At 37.7% G+C, this 19,636-nt stretch overlaps 1 protein-coding gene and 1 long non-coding RNA gene across 4 annotated transcripts in view; one reads left to right on the forward strand and one right to left on the reverse strand.

The window, feature by feature from the left end:
* The window catches only part of IRAK1BP1 (interleukin 1 receptor associated kinase 1 binding protein 1), a 40,242-nt gene extending 23,564 nt beyond the window's left edge, over positions 1-16,678 (reverse strand). The window contains exon 1 of the mRNA XM_060030323.1: positions 16,364-16,678. Within this exon, the coding sequence (XP_059886306.1) occupies positions 16,364-16,678 (315 nt within the window). The remainder of the gene's footprint in view (positions 1-16,363) is intronic.
* Positions 16,679-16,763: 85 nt separating this feature from the next.
* The window catches only part of LOC132437096 (uncharacterized), a 459,886-nt gene continuing 457,013 nt past the window's right edge, over positions 16,764-19,636 (forward strand). For all 3 annotated transcript variants that reach the window (XR_009521959.1, XR_009521958.1, XR_009521960.1), the window contains exon 1: positions 16,764-16,813. This is a non-coding gene — a long non-coding RNA (uncharacterized lncRNA). The remainder of the gene's footprint in view (positions 16,814-19,636) is intronic.

The raw sequence follows: 19,636 nt of genomic DNA on the forward strand, positions 1-19,636 counted from the left end.
ATTTTAAGGTATACACTAATTTCAAGCCATTATATGACCTAGAAAATTCTAAAAAGCTTTAACCTGAAAATCTGAACTTAAGTTCTAATTATAGCTCTGATGTCTGTTACCATGAAAATATTCATTTTTTATGATGAACGTAATATTTACTCATTGTAGAAAAATTACAATATGGATATAGATAAAATAAACCAGTACTGTATACATTGCTTGAAGTTGAAAACATGAAACTTGAAACATAAAGCATTTCTGTCATTTAATATTCTCTTATGACATGTAAACACATCTTCTATTTTCTTGGATGTCTTTTTTTCATTTTTCCCCCCACTTCACTTAATAAATACATATAAAACTTCTGATTAAAAAATTATTAGAGAAATAATTTTAGGAAAGGTAGCTGAAAAGAAAGTAGCTTTTACTGTTGCACTTAACAATGTTATTGCTTTTATAAAAATAATATATGCTAATTAATAAATATCTAATACTAGAGAAAAGAACAAAGTAATAAGTCTCTAAACCCAGTAGTATTAAAATTTCAGGGCTTCCCTGGTGGCGCAGTGGTTGAGAGTCCGCCTGCCGATGCAGGGGACACGGGTTTGTGCCCCGGTCCGGGAAGATCCCACATGCCGCAGAGCGGCTGGGCCCGTGAGCCATGGCCGCTGAGCCTGCGCGTCCGGAGCCTGTGCTCCGCAACGGGAGAGGCCACAACAGTGAGAGGCCCGCGTACCGCAAAAAAAAAAAAAAATTTCAGTAAACATTTTAAGTCATCTATCAATGCATATAAACATATCTATGTATAGTCTATCTATGTATAGACTTTTCCATAAATGAAATTATACTCTACATGCTGTTCTGTAACCTTTTAATAACCTTTATTTTAGAAAAAATTAAAATCTACAGAAAAGTTGCTAAGATAGTATACAGTTCCATATAGCTCAGTTTCAGATTTCTCTGATGTTACCATCTTTTATTACCATGGTGCATCTGTCAAACTAAAAAACCATCATTGGTATATAACCATTAACTAAATTCCAAACTTTACTTGCATTTCACCAATTTTTCTATTAATGTTCTTTTACTATTTCAGAATCCAATCTGTGATACCACATTGCATTAATTCATCATGTCTCCTTAGTCTCCTGTAATCTAAGAGAATTTCTCAGTCTTCTCTTGTTTTCATAACCTTGAAGGTTTTGATCAGGTATTTTGCAGGATGTCCCTCAATTTGGGTTTGTTTGGTAGCTCTTCCTCATGGTCAGACCACGGTTATAGGCTTTAGGAAAGAATATCACAGAGGTGAAGCGCCCTTCTCATTGCAACATATCAGGGGGGTACATGATATCCATGTGACATTACTCATGATGTTAACCTTGATCACTTGGTTAAGGTAATGTCTGACAGGGTCCTTTACTGTAAAGTTACTATTTTTCCCTTTCCATGCTTTATTCATAGAAGGCAAGTCACTAGGTCTAGCCCATAGTCACTCAATAAATACTACATTATTTATTTTGTTGCTCAAATTGTTCTAGCTTTGGCTATTGAGACTTCTTTCAGGTTGGATCTTATATCCCTTTGACATCCATCCATCCTTTTATTTTTTGAGCACTTCCTTACTTTCTGGTTCAAGATGCTATAGGCTCATGTCATGGCTTCCCTGCCCAGCCCTAGAATCAGCCACTTCACTAAGAAGCTTACCATCTTTTCTTTGAGATTGCTATTTAGAACCAAGACCTGGGTGTTGAGACTGCTCATCACTACTCAAGTGTCATTCTGTGTAGGCCCTCTCAGTGGACAGAGTTTGATAATACATTTACGTGTACAAACTCACATATACACATACATCTACAATTGTTTCTGTATCTATCCATGTGCACATATTCCAAGCTAAACACGAGTTCACCTTGATGTTTCCAACTCTCATTAAGAACCACAGAGTTCATTGTAACCTTCCTTTCTTATCTGTAACTTCCCTCTACAATAGTGAGAAACCTGGCTCCCATCACCCACCAACCACTTACTATTTTTCAAGCCTACTATACATATAAAGCAGTTTCAGAACTGTTAACCAGCATCCCCTTGGAAAACAAATTTACCAACTGGAGGATAGTATTTTACGTATCTTTCATCTTTATCCTTAGTTTCTAGTAAAATACAATTTTCCAGACTTACTTAGGATACTCCTCTCACCTCCCACCCCCATGTTCAGTGCAGTTATTTCACTCATTTGTAATAGAGTTAGGTTCATCTGTCACAGTCTGGATTTTGTTCTGGAACTAATCTTTTTTCGATGTCTTTTTTTTTCCAATTTGCATACATTCATGTTCACTCTTTGTGATTTACAGTTTTATGGGTTTTGACAAATGTATTCACCACCCCACAACCACAAAGAATAGTTCTTTCCCTTGAAAAGTTCCTCTGTGCATCTCCTTTATAGTCAACAACTTTGCCATCCAACAACCCCTGTCCACTGATTTATGTCCCTATAGTTTTCCCTTTTCCAGAATGTCACATGAATGGATCATAAAATATAAACCTTTTGGATCTGGCTCCTTTCACTTATAATATCTAAGATTTGCCCATGTTCTTCTGTCAATCAATAGCCTGTACCTCTTTACTGCTGAAAAATTTTCCAATGCACGGATGTAACAGTTATCCATTCCCCTGTTGAAGACATCTTGGTCGCTTCCAAGTTCTAAAGTTTTAGTTTTAGCAATTGATGAATAAAGCCGCTATAAACTGCTTGCACAAATTTATATGTGAACATAAGTCTTTGATTCTTTTGTGGGTTAATGGTTCCCATGGTAGTCTAACTTTATAAGGAACTGTAAGACTCTTTCGAAGTGGCTGTACCATTTTGCAATCTCATCAGAAATGAATGAAAATTTCTGTTGTTCTACATCTTTGCCCGCATTTGCTATCATCAATGATATTGGATTTCAGTCATTCTAATAGGTGCATAGTGCCATCTCATTGTGGTTTTAATTTGCATTTCTTTAATGACAATGTCGAGGATCTTCTCATGTGTTTACTTGCCATCTGTATATATTCTTTGGTGAAGTATATGTTCAGATATTTTGTGCTTTTTAATTGAGCTACTTGTTTTTTTATTATTGAATTGAGTTCTTTATATATTCTTGATGCAAGTCCTTTATCAGATATGTAATTTACAAATTATTTTCTCCCAGTCTGTAGAATGTCTTTTTTAAGACTTTATTTTTTTGGCGCAGTTTTAGGTTCACAGCAAAATTAAGTGGAAAGTACAGAGATTTCGCATACGCCCCCTGCCCCCCACATGCACAGCCTCCCCATTATCAACATCCTCACTAGAGTGGCGCATTGGTCACAACTGATGAACCTACACTGACACATCATGATCACCCAAAGCCCATAGTTTACATTAGGGTTCACTCTTGGTGTTGTATATTCTGTGGGTTTGGACAAATGTATCATAATATGTATCCACCACTATTGCAGCAAACAGAGTATTTTCACCACCCTAAAAATTCTCTGTGCTCTGACTCTTTATTCCTCCCTCTCTCCCAAACCCTGATCTTTTGAATGTCTCTATAGTTTGCCTTTTGTAGACATGTCATATAGTTGAAACATTACCATATGTAGCCTTTTCAGATTGGCTTCTTTCACTCAGTAACATCCATTTAAATTTCTCCCATGTCTTTTCATGGCTTGATACCTCATTGCATTTTGGCACTGAAAAATACTCCATTGTCAGTTTATTTATCCAGTCAGCTTCAGAAGGACATCTTTGTTGCTTCCAAGTTTTGGTAACTGGATTGTCTTTTCATTTTCTTAACAATTTCTTTCACAAAGCAAAAGTTTTTAATTTTGATAAAGTTCAATTTACATTTTTGTTTTTTCATGGATTGTGCTTTTGGTAATGTAACTAAAAAGTCATTTTCAAACCCAAGGTCACATAGATTTTCTCCTTTACTTTCTTCTTCTTTATGTTTTACATTTAGGCCTATGATCGATTTTGAACACATTTCTGTGTAAGATGTGAAGTACTTGTTGAGGTTCACTTTTTGCATATGGACATTCAACTGTTATGACACCATTTGTTGAAAAGACTCTCCTAACTCTACTGAATTGCATTTATACCCCTAGTGTTTTCCTCTCTGAGGAGGAAAAAATTCTTAGAAGCAATTTCGTTTAGTTTATCCCAGTGACTCTTAAAGCAAATGTGTGTAGTTTAAAAGCAATATATGTAAGATAGTTACCTTGCTTATAAATGTAGTAACATATTTAATAAACATTGAAATTCCAAATATTATAGGGAATGAGGAAATAAGAATTGCCTCTTGGCAATCAGACTGAGAAGTTCTAAGCAGAATATAAACAGTTTTCAACAGGACACAGACAGAACCAAAGTTTCTAACAGAAACTAACTGAACTGCAACAGCAAAAGTGATTAACATTCTTTCTCTGCTTGATTGCTGCCTTTACAGAAGCCAACTCTATCCTAACTTTAATCTTCTGGGTTTCCTGTGAAAAAAATAGCCAATCACCAAACTGCCCCTTCTTCACTGATCCTTCCTTAGAACCACTCACAGCACAAGTCCAAAACCTATAAGAGGTCTCTCCTTACTCCCCCGTTTTGAGACACTCTTAAGGTCCTTTGAGATGCATTCTTGTTTGCTACATCATGCTAAATAAACCTAAATTTGTTTCGCTATAGACATATTCCTGATGTGTTTAGCTGGTGGAATCCCACACAAAGCATGAGATTTTTTTGTTTATCTATAGGGCAGTGGAACTCAACCAGAGGGTGTTTTGCTCCCCACAGGACACTTGCTATATCTGGAGATATACTTGATTGTCACAATGGGTTGGGAGAGTACATGGCTGTGATGCACTGATTAGACAAAGTGAACAAGTATCCTTGTTTACCAGGAACTGAGGAGATTCCTGAGACATAGGGCTTTCAGTTGTAAAACTGGGACAGTCCCAGGTAAACTGGGATAAGTTGGTCACCTTATAGGTAGTGGCCAGGAATGCAGCTAAAATATTCTACAATGCTCAGGACAGCCCCTCCCAACAAAGAATTATCTAGTCCAAGATGTTAATAATAGTGCCGACATTGGGAAATCCTGCCATACTGGTGATAAACTAAAAAATATTAAAATATACAAACCTAGTCCATTAAGTTTTCCCAAGTAAGCTACTGATATTTTATATTTAAATACAAAAGACAGAGTTTTAAAATACAAAATGGTCAATATAAGAATAACTATTTAAATCTATGAAAGAAGCAAGGTAACATTCTAAATAGCCATAAAAAACCACATGTTATTATAGGAATAAACTTAAAAAGGGTAAACAAAAGAAAACCATAAAAGTTTACAGAAAAAAAGCTCGAATGGACTAGGAAAACTACTGTAAACTCAGCAATTCTCCTGAAATTAATATATAAACAATACAATATGAACAGATATTTTATTTATAGAGTAAAATGTAGAATTTTCCATTGTCTGGATTTCCTGATAACGTCCCCATGGTGTCGTTTAACATGTCCCTTGCAGGAAACCTTTTCAGTAGAAGAGTAATGAGGGAAGAACTTGCCCTACAAATGTTTTACAAAGATGTAATAATTTAATGTGGTACTAACACAACAAGGTGACCAAAAGAACTACAATAATCTGAAATAAAGAATGTCTGAATACCACAAATATAATACCAGTAACATTTCAAAACAATAGGCACAACAAAACAATATGGAATCCTCATGTCTACATTCTGCCCCTACTCTCTCTGAGCAGCAACTATGTGGTTCAAGGTAAGCCCTGACAGGTCTAAACCATTCAGGATTACACATCTAACTTGTCACAGAATTACGTTAAAAAATGGGCAGAAATCAAATCTAATCTAATTAGTGTATAGCATTTCTCTGGCCACAAAGACAAGTTGAGGTTGTCCACTTAGAGTGAACTACAGGAATTTTTATTTTTACGTGGTTGCAGGAAATACGAACCATTGTCTTTCTCTTTATGGTACCGTATGTCATGAAAGCCTTGGGAGTGGGGCAGTCATTTTGGTATCATACAGAAAGCTGCAGGTAAAGCCAAGAGAACTACATCAAAATAGAGCCTTGACCATTGCATAAGTGAAAACCATAATACAACTTGACCATAAGGTCAAAAAAAGCAATACTTTTTATTTTTAAGGTCAGTTGAGTTACATTCTTGCACATGCAGTAAGGGAAAGATAGACTTCAATAAAAGATTTAGATATAGAAATACAGACTTCAATAAATGATTTCGGTAAGTACAGCAACTTACCCATTTAGGAGAAAACAAAACTCTTTTCCTTATAGCAAAATAAATTCCAAATGTAGTAAATATTTAATGTACTACAAAGGGTCTCTAAAATTTCCAGGAAATATTAGTTAATGGTTTTATGGCCTCAGGCTTGGGAAGGACCCAATAAGCATTACACCAAAGTCAGAAAACATATTGAAAACATGAATGAATTTGACTAAATAAATCTTTAAAATTTTGAACGTTTAATACTGTAAACAAAGTTACATGGCAAATATGAAATTGGGAAAATTTTTGCACTATATGAGAGCTATTGATAATCTTAATTTTTAAAGTTCTCATAAATTAGTAAAGAAAAGATAAGAGAAAATCGGCAAAATATTATGAACTGGCAATTACATGAAAAACTTTTAACCTCAAATGTAAAAAAACCAAAGCATAAGAAATAACAACATTTTTTGGACTACTGAACTGGCAAAGTTAAGAAGAAAATAATGCCTACTGTGCCAAGGATATATTTCTAGTGAAGAATATATTTCTTCCTTGAGTGTAACTTTTCATAAGCCTTAGAAATATGCATAAGCCAGGATTTAATATCAAAAGAACATAATGAATAACATGTATAAATACCTAACAAGGATATTCATTTTGTCACCATTTTTTTTTTTTTTTTTTTTTGCTGTACGCGGGCCTCTCACTGCTGTGGCCTCTCCCGTTGCGGAGCACAGGCTCCGGACGCGCAGGCTCAGCGGCCATGGCTCACGGGTCCAGCCGCTCCGCGGCACGTGGGATCCTCCCGGACCGGGGCACGAACCCACGTCCCCTGCATCGGCAGGCGGACTCTCAACCACTGCGCCACCAGGGAAGCCCTTGTCACCATTTTTAATAATGAAAAACTGAAGCCAACTCATATGATATGTTCCGTCTATTCCTACCACTCCCTATCTTTATTTGGGTGCACCCAGAAAGACTCTGAGACAAGGATTTGAGTACAAGCAGTTAATTTTTAAGATGATTCCAAGAAACACCACAGCGGAGTAGGAAGTGAAACAGAGAAGGAAAGAAAGCCGTTGAAGGGTGTGCTGTCAAGCAGTTGCTAGTGTGGGCAACTGAAACTTACTCCTGCAGAGAAACTCTGGGAGCTGGGGTAGAACACATGCCTTAGAGCTATCCTCCCCAAGGGTGAAGGAATCTGGAGTCTCTTTCCACTCACTACCCTCAGCTGTTAGTTGAAGGCTGCTGGAGCAGGGGGAGGGGCTGTTAATTTTCTGGTAGTGTTTTCGGGCCCACCTGTAGGTAGAGTGGCTTCCTGCAGCCAGGGAAAGCTGTCAGAGAATGCACAAGTGTTGGCAGACATAAGGCGGGCCTGCATGTGCACCAATGTGAAGAGCCAAGGGAAACAAATGTGGGGTATCAACAGCATCTGCTGCATCCTCTACCTGAAACTCAATCACCTGCTGCCAAGACAATAAAGCAGCAACATGCTATAGTGGTTAAAGAGCGTGGGCTCTGAGGTCAAAGTTCTTGACAGGAGTCTAAACTCTACCACTTCCTGCCTGTGTGATCTTGGTCAAGCTACCTGCTAATAATCACTCTGGTCCCGAGAGTTCTCATCTGTAAAACAGCCACTGAGATACCAGTCTCATATAGCAGGAGTGAATATCAAATGAGATAACATTTGTAAAAAGTCTAGCAATAGTAAGCAGTTTTTTATTATCAATAATATCCAACCCCTCAGGATGGCACACAAGGCCTTCCTCCCTGCTCTGCCTACAGCTTTCTTCCTCAGTCTGATCTCTTAATTCCCCTCCATTTTCTCCAGGCACTCCTGGGTTCTAGCCATGCTGAACTGCATATAGTGCTTTGAACACATACACTTGCTGCATTCTAGGGTGGAACTGAAATGCTTTCCCTTCAGCCATGGTTTAAGACTTGATACAAGTGTCACTTCCACTATGAAATCTTTCTGGAATTCCTCAAGTAAAATGAACATTATTCCCTTTCTTACTCTGCTGTACTGTATCATGTACATACTTTCATCACAACACTACATATTAGTCTAGTCCTATAATGAGACTCCTTCAGCACAGTGCCTAAGTTTTACTCATTCTCTATTTCTGGTGTCTAGCAACATGCCTGAGGCATCCATTACACATTTATCAAAAAATACAATTATGAATAGGCAAACATTGGAGCTTACAGCCAATGGGGGGAACATACAAACCAGAAAACAAAATAATTACATGTTGTGTTAAATGCTATTTAAAAATGAAGTGATAGGGAATGTTTAATAAGTGTTTTATGGTTGAATGGTAAATACTGCTTAGAACTTTAAAACTTTTTTCCATGAAAACAACACTAAAAATGAGGGTTATGCCTTCATATGTGAAACTATATATCACCATAAAACTATATGATCTACATGATTGTTGAACTAATAGTTTATTCATTTAGTGCTTCATTCATTTTTTTCTTTTATTCATTTAAAAACCATTTTCTAAGTACACATTATGTGATGTGTATGAAACATAATCCATCAATACAAAGCAACCAAGAGATAAAATGGCCTGTGCTCTGGAGAGCTTCAGAATTTGGAGGAGAGACAAGGAGAACAACAATTATAATATAGAGTGATACGTTTTATTAAAGGTGGGGAATGGAGTGTGGTATGACAGGGACTAGTGCTACGCTAGGAAAAAACTGCTCAGGAGGTGAACTTGGGCTGGATTTTAAAGGAAAAAAATGGGAGTCAGTTAACGAGGGGAGAGAGATGACAGGAAATGACAGAAAGTTAGGCTCCATCTATTAAGCAAAAGAATTTGGAATATGAGGGGCCCTTTAAGCAGGGGAGTGATGTTTATAAACCCAGATTTTAAGGTTAAAATGATTAAAGACTTTGTGAAGACACATTATAATTCATTCTGGAAAGTAATATAAATTAATTTTTGCGTATCTACTGAACAAATTATTTACATGACTGCTTTCCTCCATCAGCAGAGATAACTGGGAGATTAATGACCTTTGTATGTCTTGTCTTGAGCACTAAGTCTAAATGTAATTATAAATTGGATGTAGTGATTTATGTGGTTTTACATATTAGAAGTTACAGCCATGTGAGCTCAGTATACATTTTAAGTAAATAACTTAAGAATTAGTTATATTATTCAAACAGGCCTGTAGCACTGGCAGCAGCTTTTGTGAGAAAATATTTTTCTATATATTAATTCACTTTATTCACATAATTTATAATTAGCATTAGAATTCTTCTAAACTGTAAAATCATTTAGAGACATCTTTTCAAAATGTCTTTTTAAATAACTCTTATGTTTATAAATGCAGTACAAATGTATTTTCTCCTTAAAATAAAGACTTGCTTTTTCAGGGTATGTCATTTCTAACAAAAGCACTTTTATGAATTCAATGTTGGGAGGGCATAAATCACAGCTCTGGCCTTTAGAGTCCTATGCTCTAAAATGAGTGAACTGAGACAATGACCCATGCTGTGCTTTCTCATTCTCTTTCATTCTAATTATCCGGAGCCTAGGCTAGTTGGAAGAAACATAGATTTTGGTTTCAGGAACACAGAAGTTCAAATACAGCCCTGGCTGAAGTTCAGAGCATTACTTAACTTCCTTAAATCTGCAAAGTGGGGATATTAAAACCTGCCTAACAGGGCTGTTGTGCTGATTAAATAAGGCTGGTTCATTTTTTTCTTCTTTTCTTAGAAATAGGCTTAAAACAAGATTTATTTAGCTATGTGTCTCATGGACATCTCTGGTAAGTAGAAGTATTTCATATATGTGGCATCTACAATATACTGGCTTAATTTTCTTTTTAAGCTACAAAAGAAAAAATTTGGAGAGATTTTTTGAGTCTTTATAAAAAATGACAATGGGTGCAATTCCACACCCCCTCGCGGGCCCCACGTTATTGTTTGCATAAAAATACTGAAGTATCACTTCATGCAAAGCTTTACCAGGGGGAAGACCTTCAAGATGACAGAAGAGTAAGACGTGAAGATCACCTTCCTCCCCACAAATACATCAGAAATACACCTACATGTGGAGCAACTCCTACAGAACACCTACTGAATGATGGCAGAAGACCTCAGACTTCCCAAAAGGGTCTTGGTGCTCCGGTGGGGAGTCAGCCTATGTCTCTGAGGTGGAGAGCCGAGTTCAGGACACTGGTGCACCAGAGACCTCCCGGCTCCACGTAATATCAAAGGACAAAAACTCTCCTAGAGATCTCCATCTCAAAGCTAGGACCCAGCTCCACTCAACAACCAGCAAGCTACAGTGCTGGACACCCTATGCCAAACAACTAGCAAGACAGGAACACAACCCCACCCATTAACAGAGAAGCTGCCTAAAATCATAATAAGGCCACAGACACCCCAAAACACACCACTGGACGAAGTCCTGCCAACCAGAAAGACAAGATCCAGCCTCATCTACCAGAACACCAGCACCAGTGCCCTCCACGAGGAAGCCTACACAACGTACTGAACCAACCTTAGCCACTGGGAGCAGACACCAAAAACAATGGGAACTACAAACTTGAAGCCTGAGCAAAGGAGACTCCAAACACAGTAAGTTAAGTAAAATAAGAAGACAGAGAAACACACAGCAGATGAAGGAGCAAGATAAAAACCCACCACACCTAACAAATGAAGAGGAAATAGGCAGTCTACATGAAAAAGAATTCAGACTAATGATAGTAAAGATGATCCAAAATCTTGTAAACAGAATGGAGAATACAAGAAGCATTTAACAAGGACCTAGAAGAACTAAAGAGCAAACAAACAATGATGAACAACACAACGAAAGAAATTAAAAATTCTCTAGAAGGAATCAATAGCAGAATAACTGAGGCAGAAGAACGGATAAATGACCTGGAAGATAGAAGAGTGGAAATAACTACTGCAGAGCTGAATAAAGAGAAAACAATGAAAAGAACTGAGGACAGTCTTAGAGACCTACGGGACAACATTAAACGCACCAATATTGGAATTACAGGGGTCCCAGAAAAAGAACAGAAAAAGAAAGGGACTAAGAAAATATTTGAAGAGGTCATAGTTGAAAACTTCCCTAATATGGGAAAGGAAATAGTCAATCAAGTCCAGGAAACACAGAGAGTCCCATACAGGATAAATCCAAGGAGAAACACACCAAGACACATATTAATCAAACTATCAAAAATTAAATACAAAGAAAAACTAATAAAAGCAGCAAGGGAAAAACAACAAATAACATACAAGGGAATACCCATAAGGTTAACAGCTGATCTTTCAGAGAAACACTGCAAGCAGGAAGGGAGTGGCAGGACATATTTAAAGTGATGAAAGGGAAAAACCTACAACCAAGATTACTCTAACTAAAAGGATCTCATTCAGATTCAATGGAGAAATTAAAACCTTTACAGACAAGCAAAAGCTAAGAGAATTCAACACTACCAAACCAGCTTTACAACAAATGCTAAAGGAACTTCTCTAGACAGAAAACACAAGAGGGGGAAAAGACCTACAAAATCAAACCCAAAACAATTAAGAAAATGGTAATAGGAACATACATATCGATAACTACCTTAAATGTAAAGAGATTAAACGCTCCAACCAAAAGACATAGACTGACTGAATGGATACAAAAACAAGACCCGTATATATGCTGTCTACAAGAGACCCACTTCAGACCTAGGGACACATACAGAAAGTGAGAGGATGGAAAAAGATATTCCATGCAAATGGAAATCAAAAGAAAGCTAGAGTAGCAATTCTCATCTCAGACAAAATAGACTTTAAAATAATGATTATTATAAGAGACAAAGAAGGACACTACATAATGATCAAGGGGATCAATCCAAAAAGATATAACAATTTTAAATATGTATGCACCCAACATAGGAGGACCTCAATACATAAGACAAATGCTAACAGCCACAAAAGGGGAAATCGGCAGTAACACAGTCATAGTAGGGGACTTTAATACCCCACTTTCACCAATGGACAGATCATCCAAAATGAAAATAAATAAGGAAACACAAACTTTACATGATACATTAAACAAGATGGAATTGATATTTATAGGACATTCCATCCAAAAACAACAGAATAAAACTTTTTCTCAAGTGCTCATGGAACATTCTCCAGGATAGATCATATCTTGGGTCACAAATCAAGCCCTGGTAAATTTAAGAAAATTGAAATCATATCAACTATCTTTTCCAATCACGATGCTATGAGACTAGATATCAATTACAGGAAAAAATCTGTAAAGAATACAAACACATGGAGGCTAAACAATACACTACTAAATAACCAAGAGATCACTGAGGAAACCAAAAAATACCTAGAAACAAATGACAATGAAAACACGATGACCAAAAACCTATAGGATGCAACAAAAGCAGTTCTAAGAGAGAAGTTTATAGCAATACAATCCTACCTCAAGAAACAAGAAACATCTCAAATAAACAACCTAACCTTACATCTACAGCAATTAGAGAGAGAAGAACAAAAAACCCCCCAGAGTTAGCAGAAGGAAAGAAATCATAAAGGTCATATCAGAAATAAATGAAAAAGAAACGATAGCAAAGATCAATAAAACTAAAAGCTGGTTCTTTGACAAGATAAAATTGATAAACCATTAGCCAGACTCATCAAGAAAAAAAGGGAGAAGACTCAAATCAACAGATTTAGAAATGAAAAAGGAGAAGTAACAACTGACACTGCAGAAATACAAAGGATCATGAGAGATTACTACAAGCAACTACATAACAATAAAATGGACAACTTGGAAGAAATGGACAAATTCTTAGAAAAGCACAACCTTCCAAGACTGAACCAGGAAGAAATACAAAATATAAACAGACCAATCACAAGCACTGAAATTGAAACTGTGACTAAAAATCTTCCAACAAACAAAAGCCCAGGACCAGATGGCTTCACAGGCAAATTCTTTCAAACATTTAGAGAAGAGCTAACACCTATCCTCAAACTCTTCCAAAATATAGCAGAGGGAGGAACACTCTCAAACTCACCCTATGAGGCCACCATCACGCTGACACCAAAACCAGACAAAGATGTTACGAAGAAAGAAAACTACAGGCCAATATCACTAATGAACCCATATGCAAACATCCTCAACAAAATACTAGCAAACAGGATCCAACACCACATTAAAAGGATCATACACCATGATCACATTGGGTTTATCCTAGGAATGCAAGGATTCTTCAATATACGCAAATCAATCATTCTGATAAACCATATTAACAAACTGAAGGAGAAAAACCATATGATCATCTCAATAGATGCAGAAAAAGCTTTCGACAAAATTCAACACCCATTTATTATAAGAACCCTCCAGAAAGTAGGCATAGAGGGAACTTACCTCAATATAATAAAGGCCATATATGACAAACACACAGCCAACATCATTCTCAATGGTGAAAAACAGAAACCATTTCCTCTAAGATCAGGAACAAGACAAGGTTGCCCACTCTCACGACTCTTATTCAACATAGTTTTGGAAGTTTTAGCCACAGCAATCAGAGAAGAAAAAGAAATAAAAGGAAACCAAATTGGAAAAGAAAAAGTAAACTTGTCACTGTTTGCAGATGACATAGAGAATCCTAAAGATGCTACCAGGAAACTACTAGAGCTAATCAATGAATTTGGTAAAGTGGCAGGCTACAAAATTAATGCACAGAAATCTCTTGCATTCCTATACACTAATGATGAAAAATCTGAAAGAGAAATTAAGGAAACACTCCCATTTACCATCGCAACAAAAAGAATAAAATACCTAGGAATAAACCTACCTAAGGAGACAAAAGACCTGTATGCAGAAAACTATGAGACACTGATGAAAGAAATTAAAGATGATACAAACAGATGGAGAGATATACCATGTTCTTGGATTGGAAGAATCAACATTGTGAAAATGACTATACTACCCACAGCAATCTAGAGATTCAATGCAATCCCTATCAAACTACTAATGGCATTGTTCACAGAACTAGAACAAAAAATTTCACAATTTGTATGGAAACACAAGAGACCCCAAACAGCCAACGTAATTTTGAGAAAGAAAAATGGAGCTGGAGGAATCAGGCTCCCTGACTTCAGACTCTACTACAAAGCTACAATAATCAAGAGAGTATGGTACTGGAACAAAAACAGAAATATAGATCAATGGAACAGGATAGAAAGCCCAGAGATAAACCCATGCACATATGGTCACCTTATTTTTGACAAAGGAGGCAAGAATATACAATGGAGAAAAGACAGCCTCTTCAATAAGTGGTGTTGGGAAAACTGGACAGCTACACGTAAAAGAATGAAATTAGAACACGCCCTAACACCATACACAAAAATAAACTCAAAATGGATTAAAGACCTAAATGTAAGGCCAGACACCATCAAACTCTTAGAGGAAAACATAGGCAGAACACTCTATGACATAAATGACAGCAAGATCCTTTCTGACCCACCTCCTAGAAAAATTGAAATAAAAACAAAAATAAACAAATGGGACCTGATGAAACTCCAAAGCTTTTGCACAGCAAAGGAAACCATAAACAAGACGAAAATACAACCCTCACAATGGGAGAAAATATTTGCAAATGAAGCAACTGACAAAGGATTAATCTCCAAAACATACAAGCAACTCATGCAGCTCAATATCAAAAAAAGAAACAACCCAATCCAAAAATGGGCAGAAGACCTAAATAGACATTTGTCCAAAGAAGATGCACAGATTGCCAACAAACACATGAAAGAATGCTCAACATCATTAATCATGAGAGAAATGAAAATCAAAACTACAATGAGATATCTTCTCACACCTGTCAGAATGGCCATCATCAAAAAAATCTACAAACAATAAATGCGGCAGAGGGTGTGGAGAAAAGGGAACCCTCTTGCACTGTTGGTGGGAATGTAAATTGATACAGCCACTATGGAGAACAGTATGGAGGTTCCTTAAAAAACTAAAAATAGAACTACCATATGACCCAGCAATCTCACTACTGGGCATATACCCTGAGAAAACCATAATTCAAAAAGAGTCATGTACCACAATGTTCATTGCAGCTCTATTTACGATAGCTAGGACATGGAAGCAACCTAAGTGTCCATCGACAGATGAATAGATAAAGAAGATGTGGCACATATATACAATGGAATATTACTCAGCCATAAAATGAAACGAAATTGAGTTATTTTTAGTGAGGTGGATGGACCTAGAGTCTGTCATACAGAGTGAAGTAAGTCAGAAAGAGAAAAACAAATACCGTATGCTAATACATATATATGGAATCTTAAAAAAAAAAAAAAAGGTTCTGAAGAACCTAGGGGCTTGACAGGAATAAAGACGCAGACGTAGAGAATGGACTTGAGGACACGGGGAGGGGGAAGGGTAAGCTGGGACGAAGTGAGAGAGTGGCATGGACATATATACACTACCAAATGTAAAATAGATAGCTAGTGGGAAGCATCTGCATAGCACAGGGAGATCAGCTAGGTGCTTTGTGACCCCCTAGAGGTGTGGGATAGGGAGGGTGGGAGGGAGCCGCAAGAGGGAGGAGATATGGGTACATATTTATATGTATAGCTGATTCACTTTGTTATAAAGCAGAAACTAACACCATTGTAAAGCAATTATACTCCAATAAAGATGGTTAAAAAAAAAAAAAAAGCTTTACCAGGTTGGAGGAAGCCCTGTTTTTCACTTGCTAATTTCGTGGTGCAGAATAAAACAAATGATCTGGTGTCTAGCACACTACTTAGGCAAACATTTACATCTAATATTTCATGTTTAACACTTCGTCATTTCAACGTTAAAAACAAAATTATTGCAGCAAATATCGCCAAATAAAACCCCATTCAATTTGAATTCTTTTATTTTACAAGTCTCTGCAGCTGATAATTACTTTCATCAGGAAGGATGGGCCAAAGATTCACTCTGCCAGGTCCTCGAGCCTTCTAATGCCACCGATGACACCAAAGTCCCAGACGCTCCCCACCCCCCAACCCCCGCCGCCGGGTTTTCTTGGGCAGGCTAGAAGCTCCTCGCCCGCGGAGCTCTCACCTGCACGCCCTGCTGCTGGAGGGTCTGCGTGATGTAGTCCAGGCGGCGGCAAACGCTCTTCTTGGCCTCGGCTGCCGCCTCCTTGGTGCTGCTCATCTGCACGACCACCTGCGCCCGGTCGGGGGTCGCAGACACCTCCGCAGTGCCGCTTACATGCACCTCGCGGGTGGCAGTCTGGGTCTGCGCTGAGGAGAGAGGGCGGCGGAGGCCGGGCAGCGTCTCTCCGCCCGAGAGCAGATAGTTCTCCCGGCCCCGGTCAGCCCAGGGAACCAGTTCCACGAATACCCGGGACTGAGGGGCTTGTTGCCCCGACATAGTGAGGGCAGCTGGGTTTCCATAGCAACTCAGAGCCTACGGCGGCCGCACGGGCCCAAGCGCGTCAGGACTTGCTCCTCCGCGGCGCAAAGAATGCCGGGATGAGCTTGGAGGTCCAGGAGCTCGTGGCGCGAGGTACTTAAATCCTTGCGGAGCGTCTTAACGCGTCTCCTTTACAAGTTGTTGGCTGAGCGGGTCGCTCTGGTTTTTAACTTGTTTACCTTACGGCCTTTATAAACCGTAGCGAGGTTTCTCCGCGGCTTTCTCTCAGTGAGCTCCCATTTCCACGCGCTCCGTCGGCCTCGGCCGGCCACGTACCTTGCCTGCCTCGGAAGTTTCCTGATAGGCCCCGCGGCGCTTTTATCTTTCTCTAATGCCAGTCTGCGATTGTCACAGCTTTGTCTTTCCTTTTGTCCGACTTTACCATTTTACTTGGGCACAGCTTTTTGGACCGCGCAGCACCTCGGATCGCCAGAGATTTGTGTTGGAATGAACAGCTCTTTACTAGTTTGATCTTGGAAGTTTATGATACCTCGAATCTCAGTTTCATCGTCTATAAAGCTGTGTTGATAATACATTCACATTTGCAGTGTGGTTATAAAGTGTTTGCCATATGGAAAGCAGAAAATAATGGATAGTAGTAATAGCTAAAGCTTTGGCATGCTTTTCAAGTCTCTTGAATTTTCTCTAAAATTCCTGGAATGGTTCTGGCCTTGAATAAGGACAGGCGAAACTCAAGCGGTAGCAAAGCACATACAACATGGACATTACAGGGCCTGTACTACTTAGTTCTTGTCAATACCCTTTGCTTGGCACAACAGAATCCTTAACCCAGTGACCTGCATTAAGTAGGTTTTCTTCTTACCAATAAGTAATGATGTACAAAAATAGCCCTCCTATACCATGAGGAAAAAAATTTTTTTTTGGATAACTAATTTAAAAAAAAAGGACAACTATTCTCTTGAAAGGAGCCTGAACAAGCCAACTGACAATCTTCAGGTAGTTTCCTCTCTATCATTTTTCTTTTATTTCTAATTAGTATAATTCAATTAAATCAGATGGTACCCCCCCACCTTCATTTGGCTCATTACTGGGTGAAGTAGTTTTGTATATATTTATTTTGATGTTTAGCTAAAAACAATTATATGTTAGTATTTTAATTTAAAAACTTTCCCACCATAATTTTTTAAGTAATTTGGGTCACCCAAAATAATGTTTCTTGAATTTCGTAGAAAATTCTTTTTCTTTAATGATAAATGTGGAAAAATATAATCTCCAAAATGAACTATTGAATGAATGAATGTCATAAGTAAGAAGCAATAGGAGTTTTAAGTGCATATAAATATTTAGGGTATGATAAAAGTAGGTTTTAAATAAATGGGAAAATGAGTAAGTGGTACAGGGATAATTGGTTGGCTATGTGAAAAAAGAATTGATCTGGATCTTACATCAGGCACTAAAAAAAAATTCAGATGACAAAAAAATAGTAAGAGAACATGGGTGAATATATATATAATTCTGGGAATGAGAAGAACTTTCTAGGCATGATTTCAAATGCAGCAACTGTAAGAAAAGGTCTGAAAAATTTGACTACACTGAAACAACTTCAGTATGTGAAACAAAACAAAAAGATGAGGGGGCAAATAAATTGGGGAAAATGTTTGTGTAAAAAGCGAATAGTCAATGTTTAGTGAGCTCTTACCAGAATAAAATGAAAGAAAACTGCATAATGAACACAGAGGCAAACCGCTGGTTAGTCAGGGCTGCCATAATAAAATACCATGGAGTGGATGGCTTAACAGAAATTTGCTTTCTCTGGAGGCTAGAAATCCAAGATGAAGGTGTTGACAGGTTTAGTGTCTCCTGAGGCCTCTCTCCTTGGTTTGCAGACAGCCTTCTTACTGTGTCCTCACATGCCTTTCCTATGTGTGCAAGCATCCCTGCTATTTCTTTATCTTCTTATAAGAATACCAGTTCTGTTGCATTAGAGCTCTACCCTAATGACTTTATTGAACCTTAATCTCCTCTTTAAAGACCCTGTCTCTAAATATAATCATATTGGGGGTTAGCACCTCAACGTATGAATTTGGGTGGTGGTGGGGACACAATTCAGTCTAAAACACAAGCTAGTAATGCAGAAACACCAGTAGTCTATAATGAGAAAAAAAATTTAGTAGTTAAAAAATGCAGATTTTACAATAAATATCCTTTTTTTTGGACTGTCATTTTGGAAAATGACAAAGGAAGTAGGAATGGAGGTGGAATAGATAAAAGATTAATTTTGAAAGAAGAATGGAATAGTTCATGGTGAAAGAACTATATAGTAAATAAAAGAGAAGGATAAACCAAAGCTGACTAAGGTTTCTAGTCAGGAGAACTGGGAAAATGAGAATGATAAGAGTATGTCCATTGTTCCGCTAACAATGACCTAGTTCTCCTTTAGAGTCAATGCTGAGCCTCTAGCAATCATTTTTAATAACATGACTCTTGACTTTGTACTTTACACAATTTGATTAGATGTGCGTTACACAATTTGATTAGATGCAGAATAGGCACTTGATTCCAGCTAGGCCAGTTAGAGGTTTTTTGTTTTTATTATTCATGGGAATCTATATTTACACCAATTTTAAAAATTCAGTCTCTCAGATGGTGGACCATGACACACACACACACACACACACACACACACACACACACATAACTTTGAGAGATAATAGATTTGCCATTTTTCACATACCATTTCTAGTAGAGAAGCAGAAAATGTCAGTGTGTCAATGTATAGAGAAAAGGAAAGAAAAGAGAGAGGAAGTCACTCAGAGGAACAGAGATGAGATTAAGAATCCAAATGCAGTTTCAATTTATGTTTATAGAATTTTCCTTAGTCCTGTCTTCATTCCTGGAGTTCTATAAAATATTCCTGTATCCTTATCGTAAAATCTCACCTGCCTTTTTTTTAAT

Source organism: Delphinus delphis, chromosome 14 (genome assembly GCF_949987515.2).
Source record: "Delphinus delphis chromosome 14, mDelDel1.2, whole genome shotgun sequence".
NCBI classification, from domain to species: Eukaryota; Metazoa; Chordata; class Mammalia; order Artiodactyla; family Delphinidae; genus Delphinus; species Delphinus delphis.